Source organism: Heliangelus exortis, chromosome 2, assembly GCF_036169615.1.
Source record: "Heliangelus exortis chromosome 2, bHelExo1.hap1, whole genome shotgun sequence".
NCBI lineage: Eukaryota > Metazoa > Chordata > Aves > Apodiformes > Trochilidae > Heliangelus > Heliangelus exortis.
The window spans coordinates 132773327-132787193 of NC_092423.1; the positions used below are offsets into that span (position 1 = coordinate 132773327).

A 13867-nucleotide genomic window follows, 5' to 3' on the forward strand; every position below is an offset into this window, starting at 1 on the left:
TCTAAACCATTCTTCTGCAGGTCACAGGGATTAGAAGCTAGGAAAAGCGAGGAAAAGAAACCTCATGAGAAACCCGAGATAGAAAATAAACCTGTAAAGCTTCAGGGTTGGTCTGAAGATTTAAATTAGCTCTTAAAAGGCCACTTCTAGTAGTTGAGAAGAACAAAATCAGCTTTCATTTATATATAATACAGTCTTAAAAATTCTAAAATGAGTATTAAATAAGAGGGTTGTTATTGTCCTGTTAACAGCTCACAAAGTCTCTTCCACCACGGACCATTGGATATCCATGGACTCTTGTCTACAGTACTGCAAAGCATGGCATGAGCTTGAAGACTTTGTATCGAGCTATGCTGGGATTAGACACACCTGTGCTGTTGGTTATCAAGGACAGTGATGGACAGGTAGGAAAATGTCTGTGTGGAGGTAGAGAGCTCATCAAGAAAAATGTTGGCGGAGTATAAAGGAATAACTGACGTTTCAGTCCATCATGGGAGATAAAATCATGCATATCAAGCTGGTTTTGCCCTTGCTAGTTATGTAGAGACTTTTTCAAAATGCTTTATTGTCAACTTACTGCAACTAATGTGAGGTACTGCATTTCTAGGAAATACTTTAAGGATACAAGTCCACTGTCACATGTCTCAATACCCAATAACAGAATTTACTTAGAGTATTTTTTTTATCACACTTAAAACATGAGAAATATAGTCCCTAAAACTTTGTTTCCAGAAGGTCTTGTTGAGTTGGAATGTCATTGTCAGCTGTGGCCAATTCTGTGACTACAGCCACCATCTCTGTCCAGCTCAAGGGTTGGAGGATCTTACCTGAATAATGAATTTTTGTTCCTTGGGTCTCCATAGTGGTTCTCTATTATCCTTTGTCTGGGGTTTGAATTCCAGAAAGTGGGTTACATCTCCCCATTTGAATGGCAAACATCCTTCTTCATGTATTTTAATAATAGGTAAACATTACTGGCAGCATGAGACATTGATTCAAGTCTCTTTCCTGCCTCAAGGATGCCCTAGAAAGAAAGAAAAATCCCTTCTAAATCTCTGCAAGTAGAGCACTCTTTCCCAAAAGTTCTTCTAAAGGGGAACTTTATTTTTTAATCTTGAAGATATAAAACTATTTGGTAGTCTTGACATATCTCAAGAGATCCATCAACCTTTTCAGATATATTTTGGCAACTTCCTTTCTCTGATTCCCTTACTAGCTTCTCACGATGATTTTTTTAAAATATTTGCCTTATAATAGTCACTTATTTGGCCCAGAAAGAAAATGTTCTGCTGCTGAAAGTATTCAGATGACCTTCTATTATATACATATATAACTATCTTAGTTGCATGCTCAAAATGTGTCATGGTTGCCCACTCATGTTGTAAATGTTGGATGTAATGTTGCATGTTGTAGATTTTTTTTTTTTGTGAAACAAAAAATAACATCTCAACTTAGAGGCTCATGCCCAGGAACATACATGAAAGCATTCCTCAGAGCTTTAGATCACTGAACTTATCTTTCACAGTGTATGCCAGGCCTTACCTAAGGTCCACACAAGACTGAGTGAAATTCATGTATTCAGCAAGCAACATAAGCTACAGAAGGAAAGATTCAGTCAAGCTTTACATTCTCACTCCTTCACTAATGTAATGAGTGGTGTTTTCAGTAGTAATCTCTCAAATTATTAATGAGAAATGACTCTGTATTTAACAGCACAAAACTTATGTTCAAACTGTCTTTGCATTCAAAACTTCATTAAGTGTGGAGTCTTTCTTTCTCCTTGATGCAAGGATCCACAGTCATGAAAAATAATGGTAGCCCTTTGGTAGCAGTTAATGACGATCGTCCGTTTTTTTTTTAAAGCAACTTTTGTATTTTTTGAAAAAGGTTAATTTTCTTTTACTATCATTTTAGACAGAACTAAAAAAGAATATGAGTACTTTTTATAGAAGAATGTATCCTGAAATAGTTCTCTAGCAATATGCTAAGATAGATACTACTTATGCCCTTCCAGAATGAGTTTTTGGGGATCATGTGTGTTTATATTTTATGCTCCAAGTTTTCTGCCTGTAAGCTAAGATACCTGCTTCAGAGAAGATTGCAGATGAGACTGAGCCTTTTTGAAGAATGACAGAATTATGACCAGAGAATTTGCCACTTGCTGATCATACCTCTCAGTCTTCTTTTGCATTCTTTGTTCTGTCCTCTTTGAAGCATCTGTGCCTATGAAAGATTCTGGTTTTCTCTCATCCTCTGTTGAGGTAATTTCCCTTCTAACTAGAATTAATTGATATCCTGGCCTACTTTCTCTGAGACCCTCTTCTTTATTCTGCATGATTATGAAGACAGCCTTTATCTGACATAGACAACAGATTGAGTAAGAAGCAAGTGTACCTTGTAACTTTTTATGATATGGTTTATTAAGGGCTGTTAAGTCTTACCCTATTTTTTTTTTCCCAGAATCTTTTCCAATCTTGGTGTCTTTTAAAAATCAATTAGCAATTTTAGTGCCAAAACACTCAGCTGTCACAAACTAAAGTGGTTTTGTTCTTTTTTCATTTTGTGCAAAAGTTGAACATTGTCTAGGTGAAAGCTGTAGTTTGAAGCAACTCAAATTGTCTACTGTAGTCAGATCTAGAAGATTCTCTAAAAAGGTGCTGAATAAGTCTATAGATATCTACATTTAATTCTTAGGGAACGTCTGTCTGTATGTTCATATCTGCTTCTGTTTGTGAAGACACCAAGCTCTGGTGTCATTTAAAAAGAATTTAACATCAAATATTTCAACAGGAGTCACTAGACAAGTCACAGTCTGGAAGTGGCTTTAACTCACTTAATCACCCCAAGGACTATATGGTTCTATAATAACTTATTCTTCAGATTGTGTTATATGTACTACAAAAGTGTGAGACATGACCTTGGGAATTTTAGGTACCCTAACAGCCACAACAATCTCATCTTGTGCAGAAATCTTACAGACATCGCTTCTTCAATATGTAAAATAATTGTTGCGAAGCAACTTGCTCTTTTGATGTAAACCCTGATTCTTTTAATGTTGCATATAGCAAAAATGTGGTCTTTCAAGACCCAACACTGCTGATGGAAACATACTGAACATATAGGCTGTGAAAGTCTGGTTCTGGGGGTACTCAAAACTTAACAGAACAAGACTGAGTCAGCCAAATGTAGCTTCAGAATTAGTATTCTGTTGAGTATGGAACTGAATGGAAGACCATCTGAGGGTCTTTATAACCTGTTATTCTATCATTGGTAATAAAATACTTATGTATCTTTACATGAAGCTAGCTTCAAAATCTCTGAAGTGAAGCATGTAAGGTTTTCTGTATGTTTAGGATGTTACTAGCTTTGTGGTTTCCTGGTATTCAAATGACAGCCCTGCCATCATCTGTGGCAAATGCTGAAGTGAGTGTTGTGTGAAAAATTCATACCTGTGTAGAGGCTGAACTGAGATAATTTAGGATTGGCACGACGGTGTATATTGTTTTAAGAGAAGGTTAATTTCCCTCAAGCAATGTCAATTGTTAATGAAATCTTGTATTTACGTCATTTTTGTAAAGTTACATTTACTTACTAGATGTAATCTCACCCCTGAAGGTGTTGATCCAAACTCCTTCCTGTGCAGTTCCTGGAAAATATTCATGTAGTTATATAAACATGGAGTTTTCTTTAATTCAGCAGCCCATTTTGTTCTGTTCATGACTCAAAGTTTCTTAATTTCAATCCAATTGGTTGCTCTATTTAAGTTCCATTATCTGCATACAGTAAGAACAGTTGTATGTCACAAAATGTGTCACAGAGAAAAGTTAACACCCAGGTTTCTGAAGTCTTATCTACTGCCCCAGACACTTGAAATCATAAGAAGGAAAAAAAGGTCTTGCCTGGTATGTAGGCTTTTTAGAGACGAGATGTGCAAAGGCAATAGGGGAAAAAAAAGGGGGGGGGAAATGAAAGAAATAAAAAATAGTACTAGTTTTGGCAGAACTCAGCAGTAGATGGAACGTACTATATTTCATCTAACTTCATCCTTAGTTTTTACACTTAACAGTTACAGTTAGTGGCAAAGGTAGTAAAGATCAGGTTAAAAAGGAAGCACTGTCTTTAAGTTTAAATTCTGTTGTTATTGAAACTACGCAGGAAGTCAGGGTTGGAGATAATTGTTTTTGACATGGAAATAACCAAATAAAACCCTTAAAGAATGTTACATTGCTAAGCAGCTCAGCTGATGGAAACTTGAGGACTAGAGTTATCAAACACCTAATATCTAAGGCTTTGATACATGGTTAGTTGTCTCTGGAGGACAATGAACCTGTAATAGAGCACTAAGCAGTGTTACGACTTAAAAAAAATTCAGTATACAAGTCTCAGCTCTCTTCTGCTTTGTAACAGTGGGATGTCAACAGTGACATAAAATGTGCAGTCCTACATGCATCACATTAATTTGTTTGCTATTATACATACATCTTTTGAAAATTAAGGTTTTGCAAGAGATGAGTGCTTGAAAGAGCAAAAGGATTTCAGAGCGTCTGGCATGATTTAACTGTTTGACTTAAGACACAGTCTGACACAGTCTGACAGGCTGTTTTGAAGAAAATTATATTCATTTGATGACCAGCATTTTTTATTTCTAATTTTTTTTAAACCAGTCAGTGAAAAATTGAGACCGGAGGGCAGGACGGTGTTCTCATTCATAAGCACATCTTTTCTTTACATGACTCTTCAAGTCTCGCTGTCTTCTATTGCAGGTAGAAGTTTCTGAAAAAGAAACTTTGTGCACAATATTCCTGAGAAATAAGGAATTTTCAAGCAGTGTTTTTTCTGTACTGGTAACACCAAATTGAGCTGGGACAGCCATTACTAGATGCTTAATAACTATATAAAACACTTAAGTTTCCAATCTGAAGTTCATGCTCACTTTGTTAACAGCTACTGTAGAGCTCAACATGTAAGGAATGCTTGGAAAACCTAGTTACAGCTAACAAATTTCTTAAGATGGGCTCAAGAAAATAATTTCAACTTTTAAATACTGAACAAATTCCAAGTCAGGACACTATCTTCAGTGTCTGACTCTCATCAGTCCTATGCTTATACTTGATAATTAATGTGAACAAAACCACATTCTTTCTCATAACAGACAAATGAACGAGTGGAGTGCCTTGATACTTACATCTGCTCTACTCTTCCAGATGTTGAAACAAGATTCCTACTAGCAACAGAAATACTGTTTTTTGGGAGAATTGTACTTCCTACAGTACAATTGCTTTTGCATAATTATGCAGGGATTTTTTTTCTTAATTATTCTAGTTTCTGAGAAATGCATAGTACTTCAATTGGATTTTAAAAACCCAGTGATCAGTCCTTAGACCTTTTAACTACTGTTGCAATGTTTTTATTGCTGGGTATTACAAATAGTTCTACTGCCCAGCTAAGGCTTATTTAAAATCTGTCTCTGTAAGATAGGACAAGTGGTGCTTGCCTGTTGTTTGTATTGGAATGAATAATTTACGTGAAAAATAGCAATTCAGTTACAGCTAGGACCTTGCTGAAAATAGCCTCATTGAGTAGGAAGGGGAAGTACATAAGGAGAAGGAACTTTTTATATGAAATTTTAAAAAATTATTCACAATTTCTAAGAATTTCCTGGTTTTGTGTTTTAATCCTTCAATTATTTTTTTAACAACATTCAGGTTTTACTGACAGTCCTCTTACCTTCTTTTTATTGTACCACAAAGCCCTGTACTGTAGCTCAGTCAATGCACTTAGAATCATGATATCACATAAGGCTTATCCTGCTGTGAACTTCAAACCTGGTGATGTGTACAACCTATTTGTTTATCAGTTACTGTCATTAGAAATTCTCAGATGTTATATAGTTTCTCTTCAGTATTTTCTGCTGCATATTTTTTCTTGCAGGTTTTTGGTGCACTAGCATCTGAACCATTTAAAGTGAGTGATGGCTTTTATGGAACTGGGGAGACCTTTATGTTCACTTTTTCTCCAGATTTTGAGGTAAGTAGTAATAATTTCATGTATTCTGGCTCTCCCCATACCCCGTATGCATTACTTCAAGATACATACAGAATAAATCTAGCAGTAACTCTGAAAACTTCTAGGAGATAGCCCCCAAAATGTCATCATACTAATTTTTCCACAGAATCCATAAGTGTGTGGTAAATCTGTAGTGTTCCTGTAGTGAAAAGAAAGTGTTCAACCTGACTCTTTCATTGTACTGATTTCTATTCTAAGTTCTTCCTCATCTGTTTGAAAATTGACAAATTACATCCTCTTAATAGCACATGTCATCTAACATAAGCGTATTTTCTTGGTATTTTTAATTGTTTAGAAATTTCAGTATTCAAAGAGGACCAGTTTTGGAATAGTCTTGTTTTATATAGAATAAAATGTAAGAATTTTTGTCTGCATAAATCTGTTCCTTGCACTTTCAAATATATATATTTCAATATATAACAATATTTTGTTGTATTTTGATAACTTCATTAGACCATAGAATCACAGTAGTTAGGGTTGGAAGGGACCTTAAGATTAATCTAGTTCCAACCCACCTGCTATGGCCATGGGCACCTCCCACTAGACCAAGTTGCTCAAAGTCTTGTCCAACCTTGCCTTGAACACTTCCGGGGAGGTGCAGCCACAACTTCTCTGGGCAACCTGTTCCGTTCCAGTGTCTCACCACCCTCTCAGCAAAGAATATATTCCTAATATCTAACCTAAATCAAACTTTTTTGTCAAACCATTACCCATCATCCTATCACTACCCACTCTTGTAAAAAGTCTCTCCCTAGTGTTCCTTTAGGCCCCCTTCAGGCACTGGAAGGCTGCAGTATGGTCTCCCCCAGAGCCTTCTCTTCTCCAGGTTCAACAACCCCAACTCTTTCAGCCGGTCTTCATAGAAGAGATGCTCTGTTCCTCTGATTGTCTTTGTCGCTCTCCTCTTGACTCACTCCAAGATCTCCATGTCCTTGTTTTGGGGACCCCAGAACTAATCACAGAATCACAGAATGTTTAGGTTGGAAGAAACCTCCAAGATCATCCAGTTCACCCTTTGACTAGCACCACAGTCAACCACTAAACCACATCCTTAAGGACCAGGTCCAAATGCCTTTTAAATACCTTTAGGGATGGTGACACCACTGTCCTAGACAGGACATTCTAATGCCTGACAACGCACTCAGTGAAAAAATACTTCGTAACATCCAGCCTAAACCTCCCCTGGTGCAGCTTCCATCCATTTCCTCTGGTCCTGTCACAGTTCACTAAGGAGAAGAGGCTGTTTCCATCCTTGCTCCAGCCTCCCTTGAGGTAGATGAAGAGAGCAATAAGGTCTCCTCTCAGCCTCCTCTTCTCCAGACCAAACACCCCCAGCTCCCTCAGCTGCTCCTCACAGGACTTGTACTCCAGGCCCTTCATGAGTTTTGTTGCCCTTCTCTGGACACATTCCAGCACTTCTCTGTCCCTCTTATAGTGAGGTGCCCAGAACTGAACACAGAATTCGAGATGCGGCCTCACCAGAGCTGAGTACAGAGGGACGATCACCTCCCTATTCCTGCTGGCCACTGAGTTCCTAATACAAGCCAGGATGCCATTGGCCTTCTTGGCCACCTGCACACACTGCTGACTCATATTAAGTCAGCTGTCAACCAATACCCCCAGGTCCCTTTCCAACTTACAGCTTTCTAACCACACTTCCCCAGGTCTGTAGCTTACCATGGGGTTGTTATGACCCAGGTGCAAGACCTGGCATTTGGCCCTGTTAAACCTCCTACAATTAACTTTGGCCCATTGGTCCAACCTGTCTAAGTCCCACTTTAAGGCTTCCCTACCCTCCAGCAGATTGACACTGCCACCTAGTTTGGTATCATCTGCAAATTTACTGAGGGTGCACTCAGTCCCCTCATCCATATCATTAATGAAGATATTAAAGAGAAGAGGCCCCAGCACTGAACTCTGGAGAACACCATTTGTGACAGGTTGCCAACCAGATTTAGTTCCATTGATGATAACTCTTTCAGCCCAACCATCCAGCCAATTTTTTATCCAGTGCAGGGTATATTTATCCAAGACAAGTGCCATATGTTTCTGAAGAAGAATGCTGTGAGAAACAGTGTCAAAAGCTTTACTGAAGTCCAGATAGACAATGTCCACCACTCTTCCCTCATCCCCTAGGCGATTTAGTCAGGTTAGTCAGACAAAACCTACCTTTTGTAAACCCATGCTGACTGGGCCTGATCACTTTATCTTGTAGGTACCATGTGATGGTACTCAAGATGACCTGTTCCATAACTTTTCCTGGCACTGAGGTCAAACTGAGAGGTCTATAGTTCCCCAGATCTTCTTTTCGGCCCTTCTTGTAGATGGAAGTTACATTTACCAGTTTCCAATCAACTGGGACATCCCCAGTTCACCAGGACTGTTGATAAATAATGGAGAATGGCTTGGTGAGCACTTCTGCCAGCTCCTTTAGTACTCTTGGGTACATCCCATCTGGTCCCATATACCTGTGCACATCCATGCAGCACAAGAACTTCATTTCCTCCCAGATTATGGGGGCTTCATTCTGCTCCCCATCTTGGTTATCAAATTCAGGGAGCTGTACCCTCAGGGAGCAATTGGCATTGATTGACTAAACACAGTACTCCAGGTGGGATCTCAGGAAAGCAGAGTAGAGGTGGAGAGTCACCTTGCTTGACCTGCTGGCCCATGGGTCTTTTGATACAGCCCAGGACATTGGTGGTTTTCTGGGCTGCAAATGCACATTGCTGGCTCATGTCGAGCTTCTCATCAACCACCACCCCCAAGCCCTTCTACTCATTTCTGTGCTTAAACCATTCTCTTCCCAGCCTGTATTTGTACTTGGGATTGCCCCAACCCAGGTTCAGGACCTTGTACTTGGCCTTACTAAACTGTATGAAGTTGACATGGACCCACCTCCCAATCCTGCCAGTGTACCTCTGAATGGCCTTTCTTCCAGTGCATCAACCACACCACACTGCTTGGGGTAGTCAGTAAGCTTGCTGAGGATGCACTCAGTTCCACTGTCCATGTCTCTGACAGAGGTGTTAAATAGCACTGGTCCCAGTAGTTAACCTTGAGGAACACCATTATCACTGGTCTCCGTTTGGACATCAAGCCATTAACTACAACTCTTTGAATCCAGCCATCCAGCCAATTCCTTATCCACTCAGTGGTCCAGACATGGAATCCATATCTTTTTACTTTAGAGTCCAAAATGTCATGCAAGGCAGGGTCAAACACTGCACAAGTCCAGGTTGATGGTATCAGTCATTCTTCTCTTGTCCACCAGTGCTGTGAACCCCATCATAAAAGTCCATAAAATTTATTGGGCAAGATTTGTCCTTTGTAAAGCCATGGGGGTTGCCACCAGCCACCTCCGTATTTACCATGTGCCTTAGCAGAGCCTTCAAGAGGATCTGCTCCGTGGTCTTTCTAGGCACAGAGGTGAGATTAATTGGTCTGTGTTTCTTTGGGTTTTCATTTTTTTCTGTTTTTGAAAATGGGGTTTATGTTTGCCCCTTTTCCAGTCAGTGAGAACTGCCACGTCTTCTCAAGTATGATGGACATAGGCTTTGCACCTTGATGTGCCAGCTCTCTGAAGAGCTATGAATGGATCTTGTCAGGTCCCATGAACTTGTGCACTTTCAGGTCCTTTAGGTGGTGTCAAACCTGCCCTTCTCCTAAATGGGCTGATCTTCCTTCTCACAGTCCTTGGGTGATGTGGGCAGAGCCCTTACTGCTAAGGACTGAAGAAAAAAAGTCAATGGGTACCTCAGCCTTCTGTCATATCCTACATGTTCAGGTCTCCTGTTTCCCTCTGGATGTTGGCCTTTAGCCACCTGTAGTCTGTCTGTACTGATGTTTTGTTTTCCTTCCTCCCCCAAGAAAAGTTCAGGTGTTTTTAACTCGCTGGGCTGTTTTGGTTTTTTTTCTTTAATAGGTTTTCAAATGGACAGGAGACAACATGTTCTTTATTAAAGGAGACATGGACTCCCTTGCTTTTGGTGGAGGAGGGTAAGTTGTTTCTTTGTCATCTGAGTATTAAAAGTGTGTGTGTCTGCACACCTTTGAAAAGAAAAATTGGAATTGATTTCAGTTTAATAGATCAAGAGTCCACAGTTACCATCCAAAAAAGATGAAGTATGTCAAATGTGTAGCTTCCTATGTTCAGGTAACCAAAAAAAGAAGTTTGTCTTCAGCAAAGTGTGGCACCAAGTGTCAGCCCTGCAAGGTTATGATGCCTTGCATGCTCTGCTTGCCTGTCTATCTTGGTGTATTCAGAATGGACATAAGGTAGTTATTCTGAAGTTACGTAAATGTAATTACATGTAACTAGAAGAGGCTTGAATTGAAACTGTACCAGCCCAAGACTTGCCAGTGTCTTCAGAAATTTTATATTCTCTCTCCCCTTCTTAATTCTCACTGAAGTGCATAAGCTTCTAGGAAGTTTCCCTTATTTGTTATCAGCATTCTCCTTACATATATGAGTACTGTTACACCTGGACACTGTACACTGTTACACCAGGGGCTAAAAACAGAAAAGTTTGGGTTAGCTTTTAATTTCAGAATATCTGAAAGAAGAATATTCCCAAAATATAAATAAATATGAAAAAAAAAAATCAGTTGCAGTTTCAACTGTCAACAGCTGTGAGGTACTTGTGCTGAAAAATAATGATGCTATAATTCCTCCTCATTCCTGAATTCTGAATGAAAAATAAATTCATAAGTTCAATGCTTACTCCCTCAGTCTATTGATTTAATATATTGTCTGTCTTGCAGAGGGGAGTTTGCTCTTTGGCTCGATGGTGACCTCTACCATGGAAGAAGTCATTCATGTAAAACATTTGGGAATCATACTCTTTCTAAGCGAGAAGACTTCACTATTCAAGACATAGAAATCTGGGCTTTTGAATGAATATTTAACAGTTTCTACAGGGTATTGTCCCAAACCTGTAATGAATCAGTGCAGCTCAAAAATCCCTAGGAGCAATACAATGCACAGTCTTTGATTATTTTTTTTATAAGTTTCTCAACATGGCCATCTAGTTATTTTTTAGAAATAGGCTTATTTTTGTGCTCTTACATCTGTAATACATGGTCCCACTTTTCCTAAGCTGTAGGCACTTTTACAAAATATACACTATGTTGACTAAAAATTAACATTAGTTACTTAGAGCCTTGCAGCCTACAAATTTTTCATATCCTTGTTGCAGTTGCCTCCCAGGTTTCCCACACGCACCTTTCTGCAATCCTCCTAAGGGGCTGCTTCATCAAATATAGGTTATTATTTTTGTATTCAAATTATGTCTATGAATGAAGTTGCCCTCTGAGAACCTGTATAAGAAGAAAGCTGTGTGGGGGTTATCTGGCAGCAACACTGCAGATTGGTCCTGATGGGTTAATTCATGGTGCCACAAGCAGATGAGAAGTCTGGCATTCCTTTTTACCACATAACAGTGCATATGGTGAAGTTAGAAGATATCCAAAGTCAACAGTGCCACTTGTTTATTGTTTATGTTAAGTAAAAAGTTCATTAATAGGTGTTCTTGCTGCATGCTGATTGTACTAACAAGTGTTTTGCACATGCTGTTAATGATCTGCAGGTTTGGGACAAATACTGACAGTACTGAGCTACATGGAAAGGACTTACAAAAAAGCAAGGGAATGTAAGAACATGATAGTTCCACAGAATTAAATGGCTAAAGCAAACAAAACTCAGTGAACAATTTGTAGCTATAGGAGGGCATTAAAATTACAGAAACAGATGCATCTTTCTTCAACATAAAGTGTCAGATATATACTGTTATACTGTTGTAGCCTTGTAGCACATCAACTCCAAGAATATAGCTTATTACCTGTCCAAAGAAAAAATTAGTTGTGATGTTTTTGAGTGGGTCTATGTTGTAAATTTACAGTTAGCACCAGCTCTGATTAAAATGAGATAATGTACTATAGGTAGACAATATTGTAATTCTGTAGACTTGTGGAATATGCAAACTTACTGTCATGTGACCTCAAAAAATATGACAGGTTAGAATACAGTTCCAGTAGCTCTTGTCCACTTTTGTAGGAAAATCAATAAGCCATTGTGGCAATAACAGCTCAACAAAACTGTTTGTTTCAAAGCTTTTATTCTATGTTCTGCAAAAACAAAACAACAACAACAAAAAAAAAAACAAAAAAAAAATGCTGTTAAGTGTGACAGTGACTGACTTTGTGCTGAAATTTCAGCTACTTCAGATGAACATTGTATATTACCTTGTAAATTAATGTTTAAAGTAGTTTTGTTATTATAGAAAAGTGTTGGTTGACGGGTTGCTTAGAGCACTTTAAATTATTCTAGAAATGGAATAAAAGCCAAATGGGTTGGCTTAAGTAGATGTAGTTGTATATTATTTCATAATATTTACATCTCTGGAAAGTTTTAAAAACTTATCTGAAGACAGCTTACTGCTATGGTATTGAGAAAGGGCAGATGTTTCATCTATAATATGCTAATGCTCAATATTAATAGAAATTCAGGGCTTTGTTTCCTGTCTGTGTATAGCTCTCTATCCTTATTAGAACTTAGTACCATGTCTAGACTAAATGTTTACAAAATAAGGAACTGTAAATAAATTGAGATGGCTTTTCTCCCTTTTGGTCTTCCACAGCAGTATTATTGTCTTTGTGGAGTTAAGACTGATTATTACAACAACAATAAAATCCTGTAATGGATTTTAGTACTATAAGGTCACAGTGATGTATAGCAAATAAATCTAAATATATGTAAAAATAAACTTGAGTTGGAGTTTATTTAGAAGTTGGAGTTTTCTTGGAAGCACAAATGCAGGTTATTGCTGTTCATTTAATAACTTTACTGATTATATAGGATGCATTTGCTCATCCTGTGGGGGATGTTTTGGTTTTGAAAGCCCAGTGGGAAGCAGAGAATGAAGTATGCTGGGTTAATCTTATTTTCAAGGAAAAAAAAAAAAAAACCCTCAGATTATCCTTGCTGACAAAACCCATTAATTCAAGTACATTAAATTACAATTAAAGCCTATTTTAGGATTTTTAAACGATACTGTGAAGAATTTTATGAAGAATTATACTATGAAAAACAGTATAAAAGCACAGCAAATACTTAGTAGCTGAATGTGTCCAAGTACTGGATCAATCTTGGAAAGGCACATGGGAAAAGGAAAAAGTGCACACTGGGGAGTGTAGGTAGTAAGCAGTGCCATAGCATTCACACTCACGTAAATACTGAATTAGTTAAGTAGCAAAGAAAGATGCTGAAGTTTGTTGTACTACTTATACCGTGACAGGCTGCATAAAGAACTAAAAAGAGTAATGCACATAGTCAGTTAATGGAAGATCCATATTGTTAACCAAAGGGGTAGCTAACTTTTTTGAGAGATGTAAAAAATTGTGTTTGATCTAAGGCACTGTCTTGATGTGCCTTCTGTCTTCAGTTCAGTATGAATTTTCTGCATTATAATCCCTTTCTATTTTTTCTGGCAAGGTTTGCTTCTTAAGAGTTGAGGTCTGACATTCTGAAGGCTTTATGAGCTACATTTTGAAATTGTGATGCCTGAATGTGCTGTCTCAGCATGCAGTATTCGTTGACTAACTTGATGTTTTGCTTAGATACCTGGGATTCTTACTATAACATTTTTCAGCTCTAAATCATGTTTGTGTCAAATCCTATTTGGTTTTGTATCATCTTGCAAAAGGAAATGATTTCTCAGGTATAGCTCATGATTGCATCCTCCTGCTCACCTATATGTATGATGTTACGGGGTTTTTTGTACAGGAGCTGGCACGTGTGCAT

The 13867-nt window shown here is 38.2% G+C and overlaps 1 protein-coding gene across 12 annotated transcripts in view; it reads left to right on the top strand.

The window, feature by feature from the left end:
- Positions 1-12830, top strand: part of OXR1 (oxidation resistance 1) — a 251657-nt gene extending 238827 nt beyond the window's left edge. For all 12 annotated transcript variants that reach the window (XM_071738198.1, XM_071738188.1, XM_071738195.1 and 9 more), the window contains 4 exons: positions 252-404; positions 5932-6027; positions 9992-10065; positions 10831-12830. In XM_071738198.1, the coding sequence (XP_071594299.1) occupies positions 252-404; positions 5932-6027; positions 9992-10065; positions 10831-10966 (459 nt within the window). In that variant the 3' untranslated portion in view covers positions 10967-12830. The remainder of the gene's footprint in view (positions 1-251; positions 405-5931; positions 6028-9991; positions 10066-10830) is intronic.
- The last annotated feature ends 1037 nt before the right edge of the window (positions 12831-13867 follow it).